The sequence below is a fragment of the Spermophilus citellus genome, assembly GCF_964194105.1.
Source record: "Spermophilus citellus genome assembly, chromosome: 8".
In the NCBI taxonomy this organism is placed as follows: Eukaryota; Metazoa; Chordata; class Mammalia; order Rodentia; family Sciuridae; genus Spermophilus; species Spermophilus citellus.
In genome coordinates this window covers 118,106,883-118,132,332 of record NC_138189.1, presented here as the reverse complement: position 1 = coordinate 118,132,332, position 25,450 = coordinate 118,106,883, and the positions used below count along the sequence as shown (strand labels likewise).

Here is a 25,450-nt window from a genome sequence, read left to right as displayed (position 1 = left end):
TCCCTGGTTAATGCCTTTCTCCACTTCAGGTGCAGCCTCCCTGGGGCATCAGCCCCTCAAGGCTCTTGCTCTGACCCTCTCATGACAGCACCCCTCCTGCCACCACCCACTCTAGTGCACATCACCCCTCCTGGGACACAGTCTGCATCTCCTCACTCTCCTCTGAGACCCTGCTTGTCCTCTAAGGCTGTCTGAAGAGCAGAACTCCAGGGCCCAATCTCAGTGGCAGCACAGGCTTTTCTTCTCCCCAATTCTGAATGTGAAGAATGTGACACTGATATTTTCCTAAGCCTTAATGTAAGTGCACATCCCTAAAATCCTTTTACTTCTGCTACTTTCATGTTACAAAAGAAAAAAAAAAAGTCTTCTTCCTTCAATGATCACATCTCAAATGTGCCACCCCGTCAGCTACCAAATCCTCATCTTTCTTCTTCCTGAAATATCCTGTATTTCCAAACTCTTCCACCAGTATCTTCATTCCTTCCCTCTGATGATTCCTGCCCTTGGCATGTAAGTATGGGAAAATCTCTTCCATCTTGATTTTCCAATCCATCCCTGAGTGCTTCTTCTCCATTAATATTAGCAATCCCTATACAGACTTCAAAAGCTCATGTTGCACTTTACATGTATATACAATTTGCATTTGTCAGTTAAATGAACTAAGAAATAAAACTGTGATAGCAGAAGCAAATGTGACTCCATTTTGTTTTATGACTTCATCCTGTAAAACAACCCTGCCAAGTAGAAGGGTCATGACTGGGGCAAGATGTTCTTTTCCTTTTGCTATAGAAACCTTTAAGAATGCAGAACTACCTAATGGGGCATTGTTTTTGTAACTAGGGTAACAGGGCTCTGTTACTGTAACTGGGGTGACTGGGATAACTGTGATTGGTTAGGCTTCCCTCCGCTTCACTGCACTCTCCCACTTCTGTAACCTGGCTTGCTTGCATTGGCTGGACCCCTAACATCCCTTTTGTGTTTTCCAGGCTTATAAGGAGTGCCCTTGAAATTGTTTGGGGCTGATCAGGGGAACAGCTTTATGTTCTGGTCAACTGCCATCGGTATGCTACAATAAAGGCTTGATTCGATTATATATGAGTGGTCTGGAAGTAAGTTTAAGAAACCCCGGGATGAAGCTTTAACTATAACAAAACAATATTCCCAGATTATATTCTCGGCTCAATTGTGAATGTTATCAGTTTGACCAGAGGGTCTGATGCTACTTCCCAGAGTGTAAACCTACTCACATAAAAAGATTCCTCTCCATCAGGAAGAGCTCCCTGGCTGAGACACTCGTGACACATTGGAAGACAGTTAGCACATAGAGTGACCAGGCTCTGCAGAAGAGGAACAAAAGCCCTACTGTCAACTCAATACAATTAGGGAAGTTTTTACCCCCAGAACTTTTATATCTGTAATGATATAACATTAAATACACTTTTTTAAAAATACAGGTTAAAACAGGTACATGTGACTCCATGGGGTCTCTCCCCACTTCTATCTCCATAGTGGTGCCTCCATAGTTTTTGAGGTATGTGACATTTTGCTGAGCACTTATGTTCAGACACAGCTATTAAAAAGTCTCATCAAGAATTGAGATTTTTAAGGGCATTTCCATAGGTAACAATCACTGCACTGACCTAAGTACTATCCATGTAACAGGAAATCTCAAATCCTACCCACCTATCCTACGCTCCTATATCATCCTTAAAGAAAAAGGAGGGCACTAAAGCCATTTCTATACCCTTAATCCCTTTTTGTTCCAAAAACCAAGTTAGAACAATGAGAACCGCCCTAGACAAAAAAATTATATAATTATATATATATATATGTGTGTGTGTGTGTGTGTGTGTGTGTGTGTGTGTATGAATGTATTCTTGAGGTGCCCTGCCTCTCTCTCACCTATGCTGGGAATTAGGGCAAGTTAATGTTACCTGTTGAAAGTTACTTTCTTACTCTTGTTCCTGGACAGTTATTCCTTGGGATGCTGGTCTTGCATAGATGGTAGATAGACATGGGTGATGGGCATAAGCAGCTAAGAGGTTAATTCCAATGTTGAGCCTAAGTGCTAACACCTCACATGTTTTCTTTAAGAAAAAATTTACCCAAGGCCATCCAGAGTTATTCCCATGGCTAAGGGATGGGTATGCAAAGACTCTTCTGTAGATAAGAGACACACAGGGGCTGCGATTGTGGCTCAGCGGTAGAGCGCTTGCCTAGCCCAGGCGGGACCCAGGTTTGATCCTCATCACCACATAAAAATAAAGGAATTGTGTTGTGTCCATCTACACTTAAATATATATATATGTTTAAAAGAAAAGAGACACACACAAATTATCCTGATCCAGGTCTGGTTGGGAGGAAATGAGACCTTTACACCTTTACACAGACCAGAGATTCCAAGTTATAGAAAAGCAGGATGATTAAGACAAGATTCCACCAACCAAAAGTTCTGTAAAACAAGTTCCAATTAAGACCTGTCAGCCAGGCCAGTATGACAGAGTTGTACTTCTGTTGTTAGCATATCATTATAATATCATTGTGATTATAGCCTCCCTCTTCCCTAAGGTTTCACTTAAATGCCCATAGATAAAAGCATACCCTGTAGAGGTTTAGCAATCTAATGTAGTTTGTAAATCACAGCTGAGGAGTGATACGTGGGTGGGACTTTTTTTTAACAACTTTCCCACTCTCCCCTTAGAAATTGAGCTCAATAAATAAACCAATAAAATCAAGTGGTCAATAAAACTCATCATCTTTGAGAAAACTTATCATGTTACTTGGGGGTGCTTTCTTTCTTAGTAAAATATGTTAAACTTTTACTATGTTTTGTATCTTGCTTAAAATCTTCTCTGGTGAGAACACAGGAGCTGAGTACACAAGACAACCCCAAATAACAATAGTAACACAAGGAGAAAAGTAAGTTAATGCTGGTACTGTCGTTGTTTCTATAACCTCACCTATCCAACTTGCCTCCCTGCAATAACTGTTGCAGACCAGAGCACAGGGGAGAGTGAGCTGCTCATCAGGCAGCCACCACTGAACAGTGTGGAGAAAAATAAGAGGCATTACTTTCTGGTGAAGTCCCAGCAGCACTGAGTGCAGCAGAGGTACACCAGCCCACTGCAACTGGACCTCCCCCACAAGTATTTCTGAAGAATCTGTATAACTTCTGTCACATCTGTGGGTATCTTCCCTGCTCTCTAAACATTCTATCCCTCTTCCCTAGCACAGCTGGGCAGAAATGAGCACAATTCTCAAGTCAAACTAATCAAAACTTATCAAGGAAACTGGCCCACAAACAACAATAGAAAGAATAGGCTAACTGGACTACATAAAAATTAAAAACATTTATGCATCAAAGGCATTATCAATGGAGTGAAAAGAGAGCCTACAGAATGGAAGAAAATATTTTCAAATTATGTATCTGATAAAGGATTCATAATACAGGAATATAAAAAACTACAACGCAACTATAGCAACAATAAATTTCCCAAATAATCCAATTTGAAAATTAGCAAAGAATTCAAATAAATATTTCTCCAAAGATCCAGGGGACATCTATTTTTTTAAAGAAAGAAAAAAATAAATAACATATTCTGGTGGGGAGGTGGAGAAATTGGAACCCTTATGTGCTGCAGGTAAAAATGTAAAATGGTGCAGCTGCAGTGGAAGACAGCATAGCAATTCCTGAAAAAAATAAAATTATCATTTGATCCAACAAGGCTAGGTGCCTACATCACAGTGCTGAAATCAGGAATTCAGACAAATATTTGTACACCCATAACAGCATTATTAACAACCCAAAGGTGGAAACAACCCACAGTCTCAGAAACAGAGGAATAATAAACAAAAGGTAGTATATATTCAATGGACTATTATTCAGTCTTAAAATGAAAAAAAGATTCCAACATGTGCTACAACTTAGATGATTATTAAGGACATAATGCTAAAGAAAATAAGATATCAAAGGACTAATACTGTATCAGTCCTTGTATATGAGGATGCTAGAGTGGCCAGATTCAGAGACAGAATTATAAGGTGGTGGCCAGGGATTGGGATTGATGGATATGGAGGGTTATTCTTTAATGGGTATGAAGATTCCATTTGAGAAGATTAAAAAATGTTCTTGAGCTGGATGGTGGTGATCGTTGCACAATGTGAATGCAACTGATACCACTGAACTATACACTTAAAAATGGATAAAAAGTCAACATTTTATGTTGTATATTACTTGCCATTACATACATACCTTTGAAGAAAAGGAAATTAACTCTTCCACTCAGTTTTCAATGTGCTCATTCCACCCCCAATAAAACAATGACATTTATCCCATTCTTAGTATAAATTCAAATTCATACTGGCTCTTTATAAGCTTGAACAATGTAACAGTATTTAAATTTACTTACTTATTCTGGATTGCAGTACAATCATTTTTTAGTCCAAGGAAAGTGACACCTATTAACAGTCCCAGCATAATTATGATGAATATCTTTTCCAAAAGAAAAATGAAAATAGAGTTGTAATTACAGGTAAAAATTTTTCCACATCATTTATTTGTTTATTTGTTTTGGTACCAGGGATTGAACTCAGAGGCACTCAACCACTGAGCCACACTCCAGCCCTATTTTGTATTTTATTTAGAGACAGGATCTCACTGGATTGCTTAGAGCCCCACTGTTGCTGAGGCTGGCTTTGAACTCATGATTCTCCTGCCTCAGCCTCCAGAGCTGCTGGGATTATAGGCTTGTGCTACTACACCCGGCTTTCCACATCATTTATTATGATTCAATAAATGGCTACATAATCAGAACCCTCTCTGAAGATAAACACTTTATATGACTTGGTCAAACCTTGGGAGAAGATAAAATTATGTGTGTTTATTAGACTACTTTCCAAACCAAATTAAAAACGTTTGGGGAACTGACAGGAAAATAGAGAAGACTACTGGACAGGTGGAAATCCCTCCAGTGTTCACCAGGAATGGCCAGTCCAAGCCTCAGCTCTAGTACTGGACATGCAAATGCTACACAGTATGGCAGACTGGTGCAGAAAATCACTTGGGGAACAAACTAACATCCAAGTGGCTAAGAGTTCAGTCTTGAATGGAACTCTCAACTTTTGTGCCAGTGCACATGCATAGATAGTTTCATCCTTCAAGAGGTTCAACTGAAAACAAGATGACTTTACACTCATTAAAAATAAATGAGGGCTGGGGATGTAGCTCAGTTGGTAGGGTTCGATCCCTAGCACCACAAAAATAAATAACTAAATTACATTTATATGAAATTTCAGGGCTAGCAGGAGAATGCTAGCATAGCATGTGTGAGACACTGGGTTTAACCCCAGCACCATAAAATGAATAAACAACATTTTAAAAGCATACACACACAAATTTTGACAATGGTATTTTTCATGATACAGACTAGTTGTAAGTTGGCTCCCACCTATTCAACCTCTGTCCTCCATGGGAAATTGTATTGTCATGGTCACCAAAGCACTCATCCAGTTTTCTCTGGGGACACCCAAGTGCTTCATTACCATCTCCTCTGTCTGCTTCTCTTCAACCTCAGCCAGTGAAGCTTATTGTCAAAACATCCACCTGAGCTAACAGCTCCTCACCATCCTCACCTACTCAGTCTGTGCACAACTCCCAAGGTTACTGGGCCAGCACCACTTTTGTTTTAAGGATAACAATTCTCTCAGGGATACTTAAATCAACAAAAGGTTAAGGGTCACATTATCATGTTTTATTTGAGGAATTACACATCTAATGATTCACAAGTTAAATATAAAAATGTAGTTAAAAAAATACTCAACATTACAATTGTATCCACACATGAAATGATTTGTGAAGAACATTTTAGGCAGGCAGCAAGCCAGAATAGAAAAACTAAATCATAATCTGAAAAAACTGGTTTGTGAAGACCACAGTATGGAAATGTCATTATTTAAATGTTTTGCTCATAAGATCTCCTTCAACATAAGACAGAAATTTGGGGGAAAATTCATTCTGCTGACACGTCTTCATTACCCTCAGAATATACTCACTTTCAAGTCAGTAGAAAGAGCTTCCAAAATATATGCTGATGGATTTGCCAATGTGCAGGACACACAGGTACACAGCATTCTATACTTCACTCAGGATAACTTATATTCAGTCTTGCTATCCAGAGGTTCTGCATTCTTTGTTTCTTTTGCATCCACACCTGATATTTTATACTAACATATCGCCTGTTCTTTATTTTCAGTCGGTTTTCTACCATACTGGCAAATCAGTGCATCCTATGATCATGTCATGGTTTTCAAAGTGTACCTGTGCTATTCTTTCTTACATGAAGAAAGAAAAAACCCCAGGCAAAATGAAATTGCACAATGGAGAAAATGACTGAGTTTGTGCATGTGGCCGCCAGTCTCAGTTTTGAACAGAAGGATTCGATAAAGAAATCGTCCCAATATTTTATTCTGCTTTTGTTCAAATGTGTTTAATGAGTATTTCTCAAGACATGTTCTGAGAGAAGTTTGTGCAATTACTAGCAAAATGAATCCACAGTCAAATGTTTAATATGCTCATAGAAAACAATGACTTTCTAAGAGATTAATGTCAAGTCTTCCAAATTGGTTTGATCAGGAAATGTTTGACATTACAATTGAACAATAAATCTTATAAAGATCATCATTCTTTCCAATCTTCCAAAAACAGCCTCTGGTTAGAGATAAAGTATAAGTCATATATATATATCTAGTTCAAACCAAAGTACAGCTATACATCAAGAGACACAAGATTTATCAGTAGGAAGTCATAAATATTTTGACAATTCTATGATCAAAACTTAGAGAAATAAAAATCATACAAGATTTCAAACCCTATGCCAAGTAAACTATGGCCCAAGCAAAATGGGGCCCAGCACCTATTTTTTTTTAAGTTGATGAGCTAAGAATTGTTTTTACCCCTTTTTTTAGTAGTGGGAAGGGGAAAGGTAATATATCTTGCACTATGTAATTTGTATGAAATTCAAACTTTATAGTCATGAATACAGTTTCTTGAGAACCCAGCCATGTTCATTTGCTTATATATGAGCTACAGCCACTTTCATGTTAAAATTGGAAGGGCTGACCACATGAGACAGACCAGATGGGGCCTACAAAGCCCAAACATTTACCATCTGGCTCTTTACTGAAAAGGGTTTGCCTACTCCTACACTAACATTTCAGTGTTCACAAACTTTAACACGAGTTGTTCTGCTAAACTCCAGGAGCTTCAAGGTTCTACCCTTCTTCTAGAGATGGCTACTTCTCTGAACATTGTGGGAATTCCTTTTGTAGGATTGAGTTTGCTGATGAGGCTGAACAGGTGACCTGGAGACTCTGGGCCTGGTGTTTGTGCCTTAATGAAGCCAAGATCCCAAATAGGCACAATCCTGGTGTATACCAAGTAGCCATGGTCTATTCATGCCCTGCCCATAACTCATACTTGGGTCCTGGATGAGACACAATGTCCTGCACATTGGCAGATCCATCATTTTTAGAGGCAGTACGAAAAACCTAACACAGAAAACACACTAAAGAATCAACTCCTTATATCACCCCACTGTTGAACAATGGGTGGTCCAAGTTAATGGATCTAACTTACCTGGCATGATTCTAAAACATCAAATCTATTCTCAGAGAATAAAATGTTACCCTTGATGAATAGCCACAAAAGTGGCCATGTTCTGACAGAATGATAAATGAAAAGTTCAAAAACATGTGGCACAAGTGACAGCATGACTGAAACAAGAACAGGCTCTCAGATACACCTGAAAGGTGACAATACTGAAAGATGAAAACTGTGGTTCTTATGTTAAAACGTCAGTTCAGTAGAACCTACAACAGGCCATCTTTCAGTACTCAAACTCAATGACTGATAATAAAAATAACAACCCCCAAGCAACTAGCTAAATTGATTTCCTTATAAATGATGGACTGATGAACTTTTTATTGTGACACAGGAGTTTGGAATAGCAAAAAAGAAAAATAACCTTAAGGAGTAATAATCACCAATGACCAAAGGCCAATCAAAAGGAGAAAAGAACGTCATCACATCTTAGATAAGAGAGTTAATGTGACAGTGAATATCCTTGTTAAGTGTGGTTACTACCTGTGCTTAAACTGAAAACTTTTCAAGATATTTAGTGCTTTCCAAACATTAGAATCTCTCAATGAGGAGGAAATTACAAGGAAAACAGTTAGCATACAGGTACTTCCCTCAGAGAGTGGACAGTCCAAGGTACTTGCAGATGTATTCAAAGCCACTAGCTCTCCCTCACCACCTAATTTCAAATGCAAACCAACCCTCTTTTCCCTATCTCTTGCCCTCTCTCTTCCCCTTCTCTATCCCTATTTTGCATGAAATTGTTGCATAGTCCCTCCTGCAATCTAACATGCTGTGTGTTGTATTACTTCACTCATCATCACTCTGTCTTCATATGAAAATAAAATCCATGAGAGCAGAGGTTGTCATTTTAACTCACTTTGTCCACTAGCATATTAGATTCCCCAAAATACAATTCAAGATCTTGCATTCAAGCTGTGGAATGAATCAATGAATGAAAGTAGATAGATACTAGAAAACCCCAAAATGGATTCTCTTGCCTTTAGCTTCCATTTATTGAAAAAAAAAATAAATTTCTTACTGAGATGTTCCCTTACAATTTGTCTGGTTCAAAATTCTGAGTTATGTATTCCAAGAAATCACTGAAAAAAAAAACACCTTTCTAGATGTGAAAACTTAATTGTGTTTTATGGACTGCTTCTATATCCTAAATGGAGTAAGGATGACAAATAAATGGAAGGGTGGGTAGAAGATACACATTATCTTGAAGCAGACTATATCAGAACCAAATTGCATCCACATGAATATTTCACAGAAAACTTCAAAGAATCTCTAAGATTACCTCAACTCCCCAGGGCTTGAGACAACCCATCAAGTTTCTGAATGAACGCCAGAAAATCCATCTGAACTGATGGCAGAAGGTGGTGACATAGGTGATCTCCTTGAAGGCCGGGCTCCTGCTATGCTGGCCACCTGACAGTCTCTCTAATTCAGTTTCTGTTTCTCTATAGAAGGGGGATTTGCTATAAAACTGAGCTAATCCTTCGATCACTGGCAGTCTTCCTATTAATAGCTGTTCAGTCTCATTGGCTTTGGAATAAAAGCACACACAAAAAAGAGAAATATTATTAATAGGTGACAAACAATTAAAGCCATTTTTCTGTGATCCTTTTCATGGATAATACCTAAATTTTAAAGCTAAACATAGAAAAATCACTAGCATTGTCATGGCTCTACACATCAGAAAAACACATGGAATTAACATGACTTCTGCCTGGATCTTATGGCTAGAGCAAACTCACAGACCTTTTCCTAAGTATGTGGACCCTAATCCTTAAAATAGACTCCTTACCATACAGAATTATAAGTCTTAATTTTGAAAAAGTTGGTCCTTATTTTCTACTATGTGCAAAAGTATGAGTTTCAATTTCCTTTTCTAAAAATATGTAAAAATTATCATATTTTCTTTTTAATGAAAACTCCTTTTATAATGAGAGTAGCACAGAAGTGGTCATTCATAAATTCAATAAAGAACATCCATAGCTTTTATGGAGAAGAAAGTCTATCTGTTAACTGGAATCACAACACCACATGAGTAGGAATTCAGAAAGCCAGGTTTTAACGAGCCACCACATTGCTAAACTTCAGCCAATTCAACCAGGCAAAGACCTGTGAATCTAAGCTATTCACAATACCTTCACCCTCTTCCTCTTGCATTGCTGTCACCGCAGCAGGGGAGTCTCCACTGATGACATCAAGGAAGAAGTCTGAAGGGTTATTGAGGAGCTCACAATGGTAACCTATAAAACAAAGCAACCAAAGAACTCAACCTGATGGGCTTGAAAAGTAAAAACTACTCACTTCCAGAGAGTGAGGGAAGTGAGGCTAGGGAAGACAAATCTAACATTTTCTCTGCCATGTTCTTGCTTTCTTCTCACCTCACTTTATATTTTATACTTTCCTCTTGTTCATTCATATAATATTTCAACATGCTTTGTCTCCTAATCCTGTGTGTGTGCATAAACACACACATATATAATACATATATATAATACATATACAATACACATATATACGTGTGTGTGTGAGTGTGTGAGTGTGTGTGTGTAACCAGTCCTGGACTGTTTAGAACATAATATCCTCGTCTTTTTTATGGGGATCAACCGATGCTTATCAGTACTTCTTAAATCTAGATACAAGAAAAAAAAATGCCCAGGTTCATTGTGTTTTCTGAGTTCATGAAGCAAATGCTGGGATGGCACTATGCATGTCAACAAGATTGCTTCTCCACCTATTAAATTCAGAGGTCCAAATTATCATTATCATATCATGCTGTCATAATTCAAAATAGACAATAAATTCCAAGAACTGAATTCTTCAGAGAACATGACCAGCACAGCACACCCAAACTCTCACCTCAACTTCTTCTGGCACAATTATCTAAACTTGGCCTGAGACCAGACTCTTAAGTATTTCCTCTGAACTCTCCAAACCCATACATACTTAATTTTAAGTGGCTGAGAATAAACTAAAATATTAATATAGCTAGTGAATGTTTAAAACTATATTTGGGATCATGAAGAAATATCTATATTAATTTCTAAATGTTTCTAAAATGAAGCAGAGTGCATGAGCCATTAAAAAGATCACACAATTCAATCTGAAAGAAAACCTGGGAGCCCAGAAATATTTGCCTACCCAAGTCAAACTTAGGACCAGCCATTCCAGTGGCTAATAATAACTTACACCCACTCAAGTCAATTTAATATTACTAGGAAACAATGAGCATCTCCATGAGCCCTCATAAAAGTAGAACAACATCACTATCTGTTGCATGGTCTAGAAGAAAATGAATGATACTGGGTCTTTCCAAAAATGTTCAGCTGAAAAGCCTGGCTGTGAGTCCAACCAGTTAATTATTGAACTCTCAGGGAATGGTCACCATAACTAGGAAGTAGGCCCATAAGAAACACACACACACAAATACACACACGCATTCATACTCAAAGAGGGGATAAGAAAGAAAGAGACCTAAACAATAAGCAAACACTGAAAAATGAAGACAACTCCTGACACCAACTGACCAAAAATGTTTTGGAGTGATGGCACCCGTTAGTCTATGCAGTGACCAAGCAGCACTCCTGTCCACCTCACTGTCCTCCCCCAGGAGTCTATGATGGAAGGATCTAGTGCCTGAAAACCACACCTGCTGATTTAAAATACTCCAAAGCCTTCTGGGCAGGACCATGGTACATTAGCTTTCCTGAGGCCAATATGGTGAGGCTGTCAAACAGCTTGAAGATGGAATGCTGAGGCTGACGAAAGGAGAAGATGATAGTTCGTCCTTGTTCAGAAATGCTAAGTTGAAAGAAGGAAAATAATGAGTCATTAGATATCAGAAAATTGCCCTTCTTAATAAAATACTTTATTGTATGGTGAAAACATTTGTCCAGAGTTTAATTTGATTTTTCTCACATGAACTTCTCATCTCATGTTACCTACATGACACTTGGGGAACCTAAACTAAATGTTTTCATTAAAGTAGGTGTGAGTTATTATTAGAGCTGGGGCTGGGAATATAGCTCAGTTGGCAGAGTGCTTGCCTCACATGAACAAGGCCCTGGGTTCAATCCCCAGCACCACAAAATAAAAAAAATAAAATAAAATAAACCTCAGGGTCTCTTAAGGATGATACACAACAGTCTAGAATCCACTAGACAGTTCATTGACAATGCAGATTCTCGGACAGTCTTCCTATATATTGGATTAGAATCTCTCGGGGTGAATTCAGGGTGTCCATATTTTTAACAAGCAGTCCAGGTCTACGTATGTACTACATATTAAAATAATGATCATATGACCAGTTCTCATTGATCATTTAAATCTTCAGATGCTTTAGGATTGTTTTCATCTTTTTGCCTGATAATACAGTTGACATTAATAAGTGCTTACTACCTTCTTTCAATTTTCACAATGTTGTTATAACACAGTTCCCATATTATTGTCTCCTTCTATTTACAGATATAATTTAAATAAGATCAAGTGACTGGCCAAGGAGACAATGTTACTAAAGGGCAATGCTGAGATTTAAAGTCTAATCTATCCCATGGCAGAAACAGTACTAAACTATCATTTCACAGGAGTTATTATTTATAGTTAAAAGAAATGTTCAAAATCACTGTTAAAAATGTTATTAAAATATCACCTTTATTTGCTTTTGTGTATGTTTTCCTTGTTAAGAACCTTTTATACCTAAAGGATTTAAAATCAGCCTACTACAGTGACTCAGTCACATCAATGTTCAAAGCAGATCAATTCACAATAGTTAAGCTACGGAACCAATCTAGGTGCCTTTCAACAGATGAATGGATAAAGAAAATATGGTATATATATATACAATGTAATATTAATCAGCCATAAAGAAAAATAAAATTATAGCATTTGCAGGTAAATGAATGGAACTGGAATCTATCATGCTAAGTAAAATAAGCCAAACCCTGCCCCCAACAAAAGGCCGAATGTTCTATCTAATATGTTGATGCTAAAACACAATAAAGGGAGGTGGGGAGGGAAGAATAGAATTTCATTGGATTAGACAAAAGGGAATAAAGGAAATTGAGGGGGGATGAGAATAGGAAATACAGTTGAATGAAACAGACAAAACTTTCATGTGTTCATATATGAAAAGACAACCAGTGTAACTCCCCATCACATACAACCACAAGAACGGTATCCTAAATTACACTCCATGTATGTATAATATATGAAAATACACTCTACTTTCAAGTTTATCTAAGCAGAACAAATATAATTTTTTAAAAATTCAAAATAAAAAAACAAAATGCTTGATAATTTGAAGCTATCCATTCATGATTAATGGGGCAGGGATATATGACTAAATGAAAAGCCAATTTATATGACTAAATGAAAAGCCAATGGTCAGAGTATATGAATGGTTTTGTCAACTCTTTAGGGTGATAAAGGTAAGTTGTTTGTGGGGAGAACCTTAGTCTATAAAATTTTACTGCAGCCATATTCCCAAGGAAGAGCATCCTGTCTGGAAATCTAGTTGTTAGTGTATGGGGGTAAAGGGAAATCTTGTTATTAAAAATATTTTATGACAAAAATCACTTCAATTTACACATTTGATTAAGTAACTAGCATATGCTATCATGATACCCTAAGTTATTCTGCCTCCAAGAGAGTCAGACCCTATGATTAATGATTTCAACACAACGTATAAAAGAAGTAGCTAAGGATTCCTTATTCATAAGCAAAACAGGACAATTGGAATATAATCCCATCTTCCTGTATCTTCTCTCCATTCCTCCCCTGTCCCTCATCCCCATAATGGTTCAGCATCCACATATCAGAGGAAACATTTGGCCTTTGGGTTTTGGAGATTGGCTTATTTCACTTGGCATGGTAGTCTCCAACTCCATCCATTTACCTGCAAATGCCATAATTTTATTTTCTTTTAATACAGCTGCTTTCTTGATAAAAGAAAATATGATTTCATTTACTTCTTCTTCCTTTTATTCAAGTCCAAATCTTAGGAGTTATTCTCCCAATCCTTATAACCCAGATCCAATATCTGAGTCAATCCTGTTGATTCCCCTTAAAAACAGATCCAGAACCCAAGGTCTTCTTTCCACCTCTCCAGGAGAATCCTGGTTCAATCCCTGTCCTGGTCCATACCCTTTTCCCCTCACCATGAGCAGCTCCTCCCTGGTAACCTTCACTCACCCTGGACTGACTGCACAGCCATTGCTCTGCTCTGACACTCTCAAAATGCTCTCACATCCCCTAGTGACAGTTGTCTATGAGGTCTATGCAGTGTGACATCAGCCCAACTCTACCTCACATTATATTCTAACTATGTGGTCTCCCCAGAATTCATATGTTGAAATCCTAACCCCAGTACCCTAAAAGGTGGCTCCTTTGCATATAGAGTCTTCAAAGAGGGCAGTAAGATTAAATGAGATTGTTGATGGTCCTCATCTTACTGGTGTCCAGTTAGGAGGAGATTAAGATGAAGAGACACACATGGCCATCTACAAGCCAGTGAGACAGGCCTCACAGGAAACAGCCCTGCAGACACTTTGACCTCAACTTTTGGCCTCCAAAACTATAAGAAAAGTAATTTCTGTTGCTCATACCCCAGCTTGTGGTATTGTTACGACACTGCAGAAACCAATATCCACTCCTCAGAGTCACTGGGTTCTGTCCCTTTGGCCTCTCTGATGCTCCACACACATCAAGCATGCTCTATCTTGGGGTCACTAGGTCACTCCTTCCAACTAGAACTCTCTTCTGCAGATACAGCTGGTCTCACTCATTTACTCCCAGCTCATGCGTAACATGTTGTGATCTTCCCTGACCCTCCTGCTATTTAAATCAGCTCCCCACTACCACCATGGCCATCTTTCCATATGCTCTTGTTTCAACTTTTTTCTCTTAATCACTTCCTGCTATTTGTTTTCAAGAAAGAAGGAACAAGTTATATTGTTCATTTCTGAATCCCTTTCGCCAAGAATACATGGTACATAGACATGACCAGATATTAAATTAATGAAACAACTACATTCCTATAGCACTTACTTTTTCAGGAGTGAAACGATAGCATTTGCCATGTTTGAGTCTAAGCCAGTTGTGGGCTCATCTAGGAACAAGATGGAAGGATCAGTGATCAGCCCCATTGCTATACTGGTCTTTTTTCTTTCTTCTCCAGATCTAACCTAAAACACAAATTATTGCACTATCAACAAGAATGACAATGATCTAACTATCATTTGGTGAGCTAAGCTCTGCTAATCTTGCTAGAGAACTTTATCTCACTATCCTTATTATGAAACAGGAAGTAAATGAACCTGGGAGAAGGAGGAAGTTTCTCTTTTACTAGATGAGTAAAGTGAGGCTCAGGGCAAAGCTGCCCACTGGCGGACCTGATATGAAGCCCATGCTTTTAACAGTTCTGAATGTTTCTCACCAAGACAAATATTTAGTTTTAAGATAGGAAGTTAGAATACTAAAATGAAATGGCCCTAACAGTAAAATTATAGTCTGAAACAGGAGAAAAGATAGGAGGAGAAAAGGAAATGGAACTGTAGTAAACTTTTAGTCTTCTATCAACACTCCTGTTTCCACCCAAAGTCCCCAGGTAGACTTACAAGAACAGGATGCACTCAGACAGGAAAGTTCACTTTCCAACATACCATATCAGTACCTGTCCAATCACCATAATGCTTTGACAATGGGTACAGTCTACACCCTGACTCACGGCAGAATTCCAAAATCACACTTTCAGACATATGCAGAAAATATGGGATATTCATATCCTGAAGATGGGATATTCCATAGGACAAATGGCTCAATCTTTGCAAACATTAAACGCTCATTTGTGTAGTGAAGGGACTAGGAAGGTTTGGGGAGACAGAAAGTAGGAAATAATATTGAAATTAAGAGTCTTCAAAGAGATAGTATTCAAATGCTACTCACAGACCTTGCTTGAATCTATTGATAACTAAACTCTAAAATGTCTTTGGAGAGGATTTGGGAAATGTGAATGAATAAGGGCTTGACATAGCTGATGATATGAAATATTGTTCACTTTGTTAGTTGATCATTATATTGTGGTAAGGTAGGCAAATATCCTTCTTTTTTTCTAGATTCCTAGCAAGTACTCAAGGATGAAATGGCATATAACATTATATAAAATATTTCAGTAAAAAAATATCTGTACTAATCAAGGGAGAAGATGTTAACAACTGAGAAATCTAGGTGAACAGTATTTGTAATTATATTATTATAGTAATTATCCAAAAATCAAATCATTAGAGTAATCAGACCTTCTCTACAGTTCTACAATGATTAAAATGACATATAACATTAAAAAATTAAAGATTATTTCAATCAGTTAGATTATATGAATTATAAGTCAATAGTGTCTCTGTATATTTTTCCTAGAAATCCAAGCAAGCACCTTAAGGCAGTGAGTGCCTTTAAAAGAGAGTAAAAGAAAACACACACCTAGAAAGAAAAAAAAATCAAGTGAATAAACAGCCAAAGAAATGACAATTCAATCACTCATTAAAAACAAAAAAGTGGAAAATAATGGCATCACAGGGTTATTCTTCTAAACATAATACACTTCACATAAAAAAATATGAGCAAATATAACAGAAAGCAGCAGCCAGTGGTACCCCCATTCTCCATTGCCTCTAGGAAGCAGGTCACAGGGGCTTAATCCAGAGTCACCACATTTTACAAGGCTCATTATCACCCCAATCTACAAATGTCTAATCAGTAAAATTTCCATATGGAGTGGTCAACTATAAAACTTACTCTTTCATCTCATTTTTCTTCCCTTATCCTGCACAACCTGCAAAAGGAGGAGTTCATTTCTTTACACTTTGTTACTCTTGCTGACAACTGCGTTCCTCAAACCTGAAAGAGCCTGGCTTATGAGAGTCTGGAAATAAATATCAGCAGAGAAAAGGGAAGAAGGGAGAGAGTGAGGGACGGGATGAGCAACAAAAGTGCCAAAGAAACCATGGAAAAATATCCTGGTCACTGCAAAAATTCAATGTAAATTTTTTTTCTTTCCTTTTTTTTTTTTTTATGTGGTGCTGGGGATTGAACCCAGGGCTTTGTGCATGCAAGGCAAGCACTCTACCAACTGAGCTATGTCCCCAGCCCCTCAATGTAAATCTTAATGAAAATAAATATAGATTTTAAAACAAATTAACACCAGTATGAAACAGCAAGAATCCTTGGATTCTAGTCATTTATGAATTCCAGAAATATAAAAAAAATCAACTGAACAAAATCCTCCAGAGGAAGAGAGGCAGAAGAGCAGCCAAAAGGAGGAAGAGAAAGAAGAAAAGTCAGTGCAAAGACATCAAAAGAGCTGTGACTTGAACAGTGAGGGTGGAGGAGCATGAAAAAGGCCTGAGCAGCACTCTCCACAGGGATCACACTCCATTCACACCAGGATCACACTAAGGTTAAGATTGCTTTTCCAGCTTCATTTCCACCTTCATAGTATGTAACCAGTCACTTTTCTCATCATTACAGAAAGCAGACCCTTTTGACCTCACATGCTCTAGAAAACTTCTGATTGAGGTCACATGGTCCACACAGGGAGGCCCTTGTTCCTGTCTGATTCTGTTGGTTTTTTTCACATTACCTTGGAATCAGCCACTTCATCCAGACCTAACTCCTCAATGACCACTTTAATCCGTTCATCTTTTTCATGTTTTGTCATAGTTGTTGGAAGCCGAAGAGCCGCTGAGAATGCTAAGTTTTCTCTCACCGTCAGGGTGCCCAGTACGAGATCATCCTGAAGGGGAAGATGGGATTTCAAAGGGACACACTGAGTCTTTTCTAAAAGCATCTCTTTAGTGTAGTTATCTTAATCCATAAAAACAATATAATCAAGGTAAAGTTCCAGCTAATGTTGAACTTTCAAATCCATAAACTTCAGCGATCTAAAGACAGCTACAGACTGGAGGGAGGCATTTTCATCCCCTATCTGCAACCCAGGCAGAGCACAGGTAATTATGATGACTTCTAGACACATCCAGATTGCTTTATATGAAGATTTGACAAAGGCATCTTCAAAGGGAAGGAAAGAGATGAAAGAAGGGCAAATAGGGCCACAGCAGAACCTTATGGAAATGATACCAAAATTATATTTGACACCACTGCTTACAAGCCCTCTCCACCTTTCCATTTTATTCCACCTTCAATCTAAGCAGATATTGTGAAAATCTGGTGTAAATAAATTCCGTTCCCTGAACATGTAAATCCAACTGGTTGCACACAAAATCATAAGTCAAAGCACTTCCCACATAGAAGTAGGGGAAACCTAGAAGGCAGACTTGCAATACTTACTTGAACCACAAAACCTGAATTATATTTGAAATTGGCAGGTCGAGGGGCTCCATTGATCAAAATATCTCCAGATAATCCACTTGGATCATTCCTTGCAGCTAAGACATCCAGAAATCTATAAAAAGACATGTATGTTGTGTTTTCCCCCTAACACAGGCCATATCTCTCAGTTATTATGAATCCAAATATTGCTCCAGGTAGAAAGTGAACTAGTCAAAAAAGTCGATGGTTTAACTAAAATTGTACAAATAATATGTGTACATATACATAAATAATATTCAAAAAAATTTCAGTGCATTATAGGAATATATAATAGTGGGGTTCATTTTGACATATTCATATGTTTGTATCATTTCAATCCTCAATACTTCCTTTCTCCCTCCCTCCCTGCTGCCCTCTGATCTCCTTGCTCTACTCTATCATCTTCCTCTTATTTATTTATTTAGTAGTGCTGAGTATTGAACCCAGGGCCTTGTGCATTTGAAGCAAGCACTCTACCAACTGAGCTATATCCCTATCCCTTATTTATTTATTTTTAATTGGTGCATTATAGTTATATACAAAACTGGGATGCATTGTGATGTATTCATACTTACTTATAACATCATTTGGTCAACTCCATCCCCCAGTTCTGCACAATTCTTTTCCCTCCTCTCAACCCCTGATCCCCCATCTCTACTGATCTCCCTTCTATTTTTGTGATATCCTTTTTTATTCCACTTTTCCTCTCTAGCTTCTGCATATGAGAGAATACATTCAACCTTTGATGAGACTGGCTTAGTTCACTTAGCCTGATGTTCTCCACGACCATCCATTTACTTGCAAATGACATAATTTCATTATTCTGTATGGCTTAATAGAAATCTCTCTCTCTCTCTCTCTCTCTCTCTCTATATATATATATATATATATATATATATATATATATTTAATGTATGTATATATGTGTATATACATATGTATGTATACACATATATACATACATTAAATATACATATATATACATTTATGTATATTTAAATTTTCACCTTCCTTTACATTATATGTTAAAAGAAAGCTCTAAAATGTACAAGCAAGGTAACATCAGTTTATCCATCAAAGACCTTCCAAATGAACTTCCTGGCTGTCTGACCTTGATAGATCCAACCCACACTCCTTTCTCTAAATTCATGTCTTCAATTATTCTTTCTGCTCCATCCCCATTTTTTAAATTTTTTAATCCTTTATTGATTTTATTATTTTTTAAATACACAACAGCAATAGAATGCATTACAATTCTTATTACACATAGAGCACAATGTTTTGTATCTCTGTATATAAAGTATGTTCATTAGAACAGTAATGCAAAAAAAAAACAAAGTACATGTATAAAGGCATAAATTAATATCATTTTCCTCTTCTTCCTCCTCATTAGCTCATAATATGATAACATGTCAATCACACAATCATGCTTAGCAAGGCTGATCTAATAAGACTTCTTGGTCCTTGGATTAAATCCACAGGCTAGCCCAACTGCATGTTATCTCTGGCACCTAGGAACAGATTGCAGACACACAGCAAAGGTTCAATCAACACCTGCTTCCACCAAAGTGATTTTTTTAAAAAGCACACTGAAACTACAAAGACTGACTTATATTTTCCATTATACTCACAAAGATTTGCCTCCACCTGTGCATTCCATGATAGCATTAAGGCCTGGTTTCATGACCCCACTGCAAAAACAGAAGCATAATATCTTATTGTCCCATTTGAAACAAAATTCTATTAATTTTATTAATATGAGTCTGCATTGAATACATTCAAGGAAGGCTGATGAAATTGCTGAAAGAAAACAAACACTAACTTTTAAAGATAAAAAAATGAACTGTTGATTAATACAAGTCTAATATAAAAGGGATCACTAGTCAGAATGTATAAGAAATATGGCTTATGTTCCTCTAAATTCTCTTCATTTATTCTACAAACCACTTACTGATTTTGGAAAACTACTCATCCAAGATTGAAGGTTGCTAGAACCTGGGGGTACTTAGTGGAAAAACCAGCACTTACCAAGCTAGAGGCCCTGGGCTCCATTACTAACAACAATAACAAAAGTTCCTTGATATAATTAGCAGATTCTCATTAAGCTTCCCCTTTACACTAATTCCTTTTACAACAGTGGAAAGTTCATAATAGTTTCTAAGAAATGTTTGATTATCAACATCTTGAAATCATCTCACTTGGTGCCTAGTTAAGTTCTACACAATTAGTCACTAATTTGTATACAATCCATTGTAGTGTTCTCTCTGCTAAATTCTCCTCAGAGCAAACATCAACATACCTTAAGTAGAAATGAAAGGCTAGAGTGAAGCACTCCATAGTTAAAGAAAGCATTACCATTTCTAACCTGGAAATAACGCTTTACCAGTCAGAAAAAGAAAGACAGGGGGAGAGGGAAAGGGAGAGAGGAAAGGAAGGAAGGCAGGAAGGAAGGGAGGGAGGGAGGGAAAGAGGGAAGAAATATGTACACCCTCAAAATAGATCATTTCCTTCCTTCTTAAGTGCCCAGTAAGAGGCCTGAAAAATGGTCAGTTTAGAATGGGGAGCCATCACTCCAGTAGGGAATATCCTTAAAGGATACACAGAATAGACACCAATATTTTTAAAAACTAAGTAGGTGTGTGAGAGTGCTAAATATTCAGATAGAGTAGGAAGGAGGAAAACAAATTACAGCAGGGCCACCACAGGTAGTGAAACAGATAAAACAGAGGCCTCAGTTAGCCTATTCAGAAACCTGATGTCCTTGCCCAGTTCCTCTTAAGAATTTGGAAGCAGGTCAACATGTATTTCACCGAGAAAACAGTATCTATTCCAAGGGCAAGATCAAAGCTGACAGCTATTCTTTCTCAGACAAGGATTCCACAGAGGTCCATCCTCTGTCACAGCTGTCATGAGGGATGAACTTCCCAGCACAAGCCCCACATGCTCACATCCACAAGGACCTTGGCATTCACTGCCTGTGGCAGCTGCGTCTGGCATCTTCTTCCACCTGCCAAACCCCAAATCTGTTTCCTGGGTCAGAGCCCCCACAGGACACCCATCATTTCACCTCTAAACCTTCTTGCATTGTCTTACACATGAGCTTTTGAGGACACCACATATCTAAACCATAAAGAAGAAAACCCCTTTCTTCTGACCAAACTCAAATTCACTTCCTGTCACCATAGAGGGGAAGTGTGCGCATTCCTGGGTGGTACAGCCACCCAGGAGGAAAGAGATGAGGCTAGAACACTCACTGCTCCAGAAATATTCAGAGTAAGATTGATGGGAGCATTATAGCCTAGCCTCTTTCCTCCCCAGGCTTTATTAGAACCAACTGGGGAGTTCCAGTCAGGAGCAATAGCCTGCCCTGCCCTTAAGCAAGATAGCTCAGGCTGGCAGTGATCTCCAAAGACAGGCTTCACAGATAAGATGCTCTCATAACCAGCCTAAGCTGGATTTGGAATCTCCAGGAAGGGTACTGCATCTGCTGGGATATATTTAAATCCCAGGTGATTTATCCCATTCCTTTCTACTGCAGCCTCAACTTTCAAAAATGGCTTCATTGGTGAGGAAAAAAGGTTACAGAAAAAAGTCAGCAGGCCCTATTTGTTGTTCCATCAAGGTACACACTGAAGATTTTCTCCACCAATTGTGGCTTTGGACATTGAGTCCTTCTGTGGTTCTGGCTATCTCCTGTATGGAAAGTAGTGAGCCATATGGAACATTAGCTGCTTAAGGCTTACAGGAACATTTGCTTTGGGGGGTACTGGTCAGTCAGATACAATTCAGAAGACATAAAAATTTTCCAACACTCTAATTGGATTGGATGAGTGCATGTTTATCCAGTTTTGTTTTGGAAGAGTATATCAGAGCCTATATAACTGGAAGTGCATGCTGATTTAGTACAACTATTTCATAAGTTTAAACTTCACAACTGGCTTCAATAGGCCATGTTCTGGTGGCTCCTGCACCAGATTTATCCACTTGTAAAAAGAATTCCATTTCAGAAGAGTACACCCTGTTCCTGGGTTGTAAGGAACTTTGGGAATCTTATTCAGAAGATAAACTATAAAAGTTTGTTCAACTCATACCTTGAACTAACTCCATTCACTCCTTGATGTTTAGGGCTTTTTTGGGAACACATAAGATAAAAATCTCTGGCCCACTGCTGAAGGAGGGAAAGGAATTCGTGAAGCAGCACATTTTGATCACCTAAAACACTTCCCAAGGATAGTCCATGCTTCCGTCATTAGATAAGTATCTACTGAAAAGATGGACTGTATTTACCCATAATCACTTTATTTGAGTTCATGTTCCCCCTCCCCCAGTAAATTCACTTCCTCTTTGATTCTGTGTGCTTAAATTATATATGTATATAGTATCTATGTAAATTATGTATATATATTCTAGATAAAGTTGTTTTTGTTTGTTTGGTTTGGTTTTTTGTTTGTTTATTTGGTTGGTGGGTTAATTTTTTGCCTGTCTCTAAAAAGAAGATTCACAATTCAAGTTTTTCTAGCCTTAGTCATTAGATGTAAATTTTCTACTTGGCATCAAATTCAGAAATGCAAATTTAAGACTTAACAGACTTCTTTCAATATCAGGTCAAAAATATGGCTTTTAAAACTAGAAAATATTAAATCTAAGTTTTAAATTTCCTTGAATGTTCCTGTATGTTTATATGCTTATACACAGGCTGTTTGCATGATACTAAATTGACTTATTATCAGACCAAATGCCTTTCACATGAATTTAGTAAATCTGTAATAAGTCATTTGAACTTGTTCCTAAGAATGTCTTTAAAATCTAGTAACTTGAGTTTATGGCCTGCTAACCAATTTGGATATTTGTCTAGCTATCAGAGGAATAGTGTTCATTATTTTCTATATAAAAGAATATCTTAGGACTCTTTCTTAGGAAAAAAATTAAAACATTAACTATGCTTGCAATAAATGAATAATCTAAACATAGCTGTTAAAATGAGTATATTAAATAAGAGAAGTGTTTTTGAATTCTTAAAAAATGTATCTTTTAAAATAATTTTGTTTTTGTAAGAAAACTTAAATCTAGAGCTAAAAATCTTAGGCTTTCCACACCTCAGAAATGTTCTGATTTCTTTTAATAATTGTGTACTGCTTATATCTATATATGGCATTCATGGTTTGTCTAAAATATTAATTGTTTAGTAGATTTGGAAATTGATGAGTGAGCCTATACCTTTCCTTGTTCAAAGCCTAAGATAAATGAAAGGAAATAACTAATGGTATAAAAGGCTAGTAACCTATGCATAGTTTCTATTTCTGGCTTCTAGAATGACATCATTTTACTATGAGCTCAAAATTATGGAGTTTTTGTTGTGGTAGTTCATTGATCATAAATCCTAGCAGTATTTTCAAAAAATTAAATATTGGTACGTATATATCTTTATTCAGCAACCTAAAGGCTACACACACATTTCCAGAGCCTAGCTGTACATTCAAAAACTATATTTTCCGAATAAACTGCCTTGGTCGTATTTTAATTATCAGCAAGGAACTTCACTGTCTTCTTCAAATGTTAAATGGATTTTGTGCTATGCTTGATGTCAAGTCTAATAATATTTAAATTCTAGAAGAACTTAAAGCAAATTTTAAAATGCATTTTTAAGTGGAATCCAGCAGTCTGGTAATGACTCAACCACTCTTAGCAAAGTTTACAAAAGAACCAACTTAAAGAACAGAGATTTTATATTTTATCAAAATGATGTCTTGTCTTTCTGCAGATTTTATTATATTTTTAATTGCGTAAAAGAAAATTAGGTCCTACAACAAGTTGATATTTATTCAATTTTTTATTTCTTCTAAAGTCTCATTTGGGGTTTATAACTCTAGTTAAATATGTTTTATTTTTTTATTGGTTGTTCACAACATTACAAAGCTCTTGACATATCATATTTCATACATTAGAATCAAGTGGGTTATGAACTCCCATTTTTACCCCAAATACAGATTGCAGAATCACATAGGTTACACATCCACATTTTTACATACTGCCATATTAGTGACTGTTGTATTCTGCTACCTTTCCTATCCTCTACTATCCCCCCTCCCCTCCCCTCCCATCTTCTCTCTCTACCCCATCTACTGTAATTCATTTCCCTCCTTGTTTATTATCCCATTCCCCTCACAACCTCTTATATGTAATTTTGTATAACAATGAGGGTCTCCCTCCATTTCCATGCAATTTCCCTTTTTTCTCCCTTTCCCTCCCACCTCATGTCTCTGTTTAATGTTAATCTTTTCTTCCTGCTCTTCCTCCCTGCTCTGTTCTTAGTTGCTCTCATTATATCAAAGAAGACATTTGGTATTTGTTTTTTAGGGATTGGCTAGCTTCACTAAGCATAATCTGCTCTAATGCAATCCATTTCCCTGCAAATTTTATGATTTTTGTCATTTTTTAGTGCTGCGTAATACTCCATGGTGTATAAATGCCACATTTTTTTTATCCATTCATCTATTGAAGGGCATCTGGGTTGATTCCACAGTCTAGCAATTGTGAATTGTGCTGCTATGAACATTGATGTGGCAGTATCCCTGTAGTGTGCTCTTTTAAGGTCTTCAGGGAATAGTCCGAGAAGGGCAATAGCTGGGTCATATGGTGGTTCCATTCCCAGCTTTCCCAGGAATCTCCATACTGCTTTCCAAATTGGCCGCACCAATTTGCAGTCCCACCAGCAATGTACAAGAGTACCCTTTTCCCCACATCCTCGCCAGCACTCGTTGTTGTTTGACTTCATAATGGCTACCAATCTTACTGGGGTGAGATGGTATCTTAGGGTGGTTTTGATTTGCATTTCCTTGACTGCTAGAGATGGTGAGCATTTTTTCATGTACTTGTTGATTCTTTGTATGTCCTCCTCTGTGAAGTGTTTGTTCATCTCCTTGGCCCATTTGTTGATTGGGTTATTTGTTTTCTTATTGCCTAATTTTTTGAGTTCTTTGTATACTCTGGATATTAGGGTTCTATCTGAAGTGTGAGGAGTAAAAATTTGTTCCCAGGATGTAGGCTCCCTATTTACCTCTCTTATTGTTTCTCTTGCTGAGAAAAAACTTTTCAGTTTAAGGAAGTCCCATTTGTTGATTCTTGTTATTAACTCTTGTGCTATGGGTGTCCTATTAAGGAATTTGGAGCCCGACCCCACAATATGTAGATTGGAGCCAACTTTTTCTTCTATCAGACGCAGAGTCTCGGATTTGATATCTAGCTCCTTGATCCACTTTGAGTTAACTTTTGTGCGTGGCGAGAGAAAGGGATTCAGTTTCATTTTGTTGCATATGGATTTCCAGTTTTCCCAACACCATTTGTTGAAGATGCTATCTTTCCTCCATTGCATGCTTTTAGCTCCTTTATCAAATATAAGATAGTTGTAGCTTTGTGGATTAGTCTCTGTGTCCTCTATTC

At 37.5% G+C, this 25,450-nt stretch overlaps 1 protein-coding gene across 4 annotated transcripts in view; it reads right to left on the bottom strand.

Moving 5' to 3' along the window:
- The window catches only part of LOC308654351 (broad substrate specificity ATP-binding cassette transporter ABCG2-like), a 58,227-nt gene that overhangs the window by 6,377 nt on the left and 26,400 nt on the right, over positions 1-25,450 (bottom strand). For all 4 annotated transcript variants that reach the window (XM_081303611.1, XM_081303610.1, XM_081303613.1 and 1 more), the window contains 9 exons: positions 19,642-19,701; positions 17,990-18,104; positions 17,283-17,435; positions 14,696-14,832; positions 11,301-11,452; positions 9,790-9,894; positions 8,937-9,184; positions 4,410-4,492; positions 1,248-1,337 (listed from right to left, as the gene is read on the bottom strand). In XM_081303611.1, coding sequence (XP_081159737.1) covers positions 1,248-1,337; positions 4,410-4,492; positions 8,937-9,184; positions 9,790-9,894; positions 11,301-11,452; positions 14,696-14,832; positions 17,283-17,435; positions 17,990-18,104; positions 19,642-19,701 — 1,143 coding nt within the window. The remainder of the gene's footprint in view (positions 1-1,247; positions 1,338-4,409; positions 4,493-8,936; positions 9,185-9,789; positions 9,895-11,300; positions 11,453-14,695; positions 14,833-17,282; positions 17,436-17,989; positions 18,105-19,641; positions 19,702-25,450) is intronic.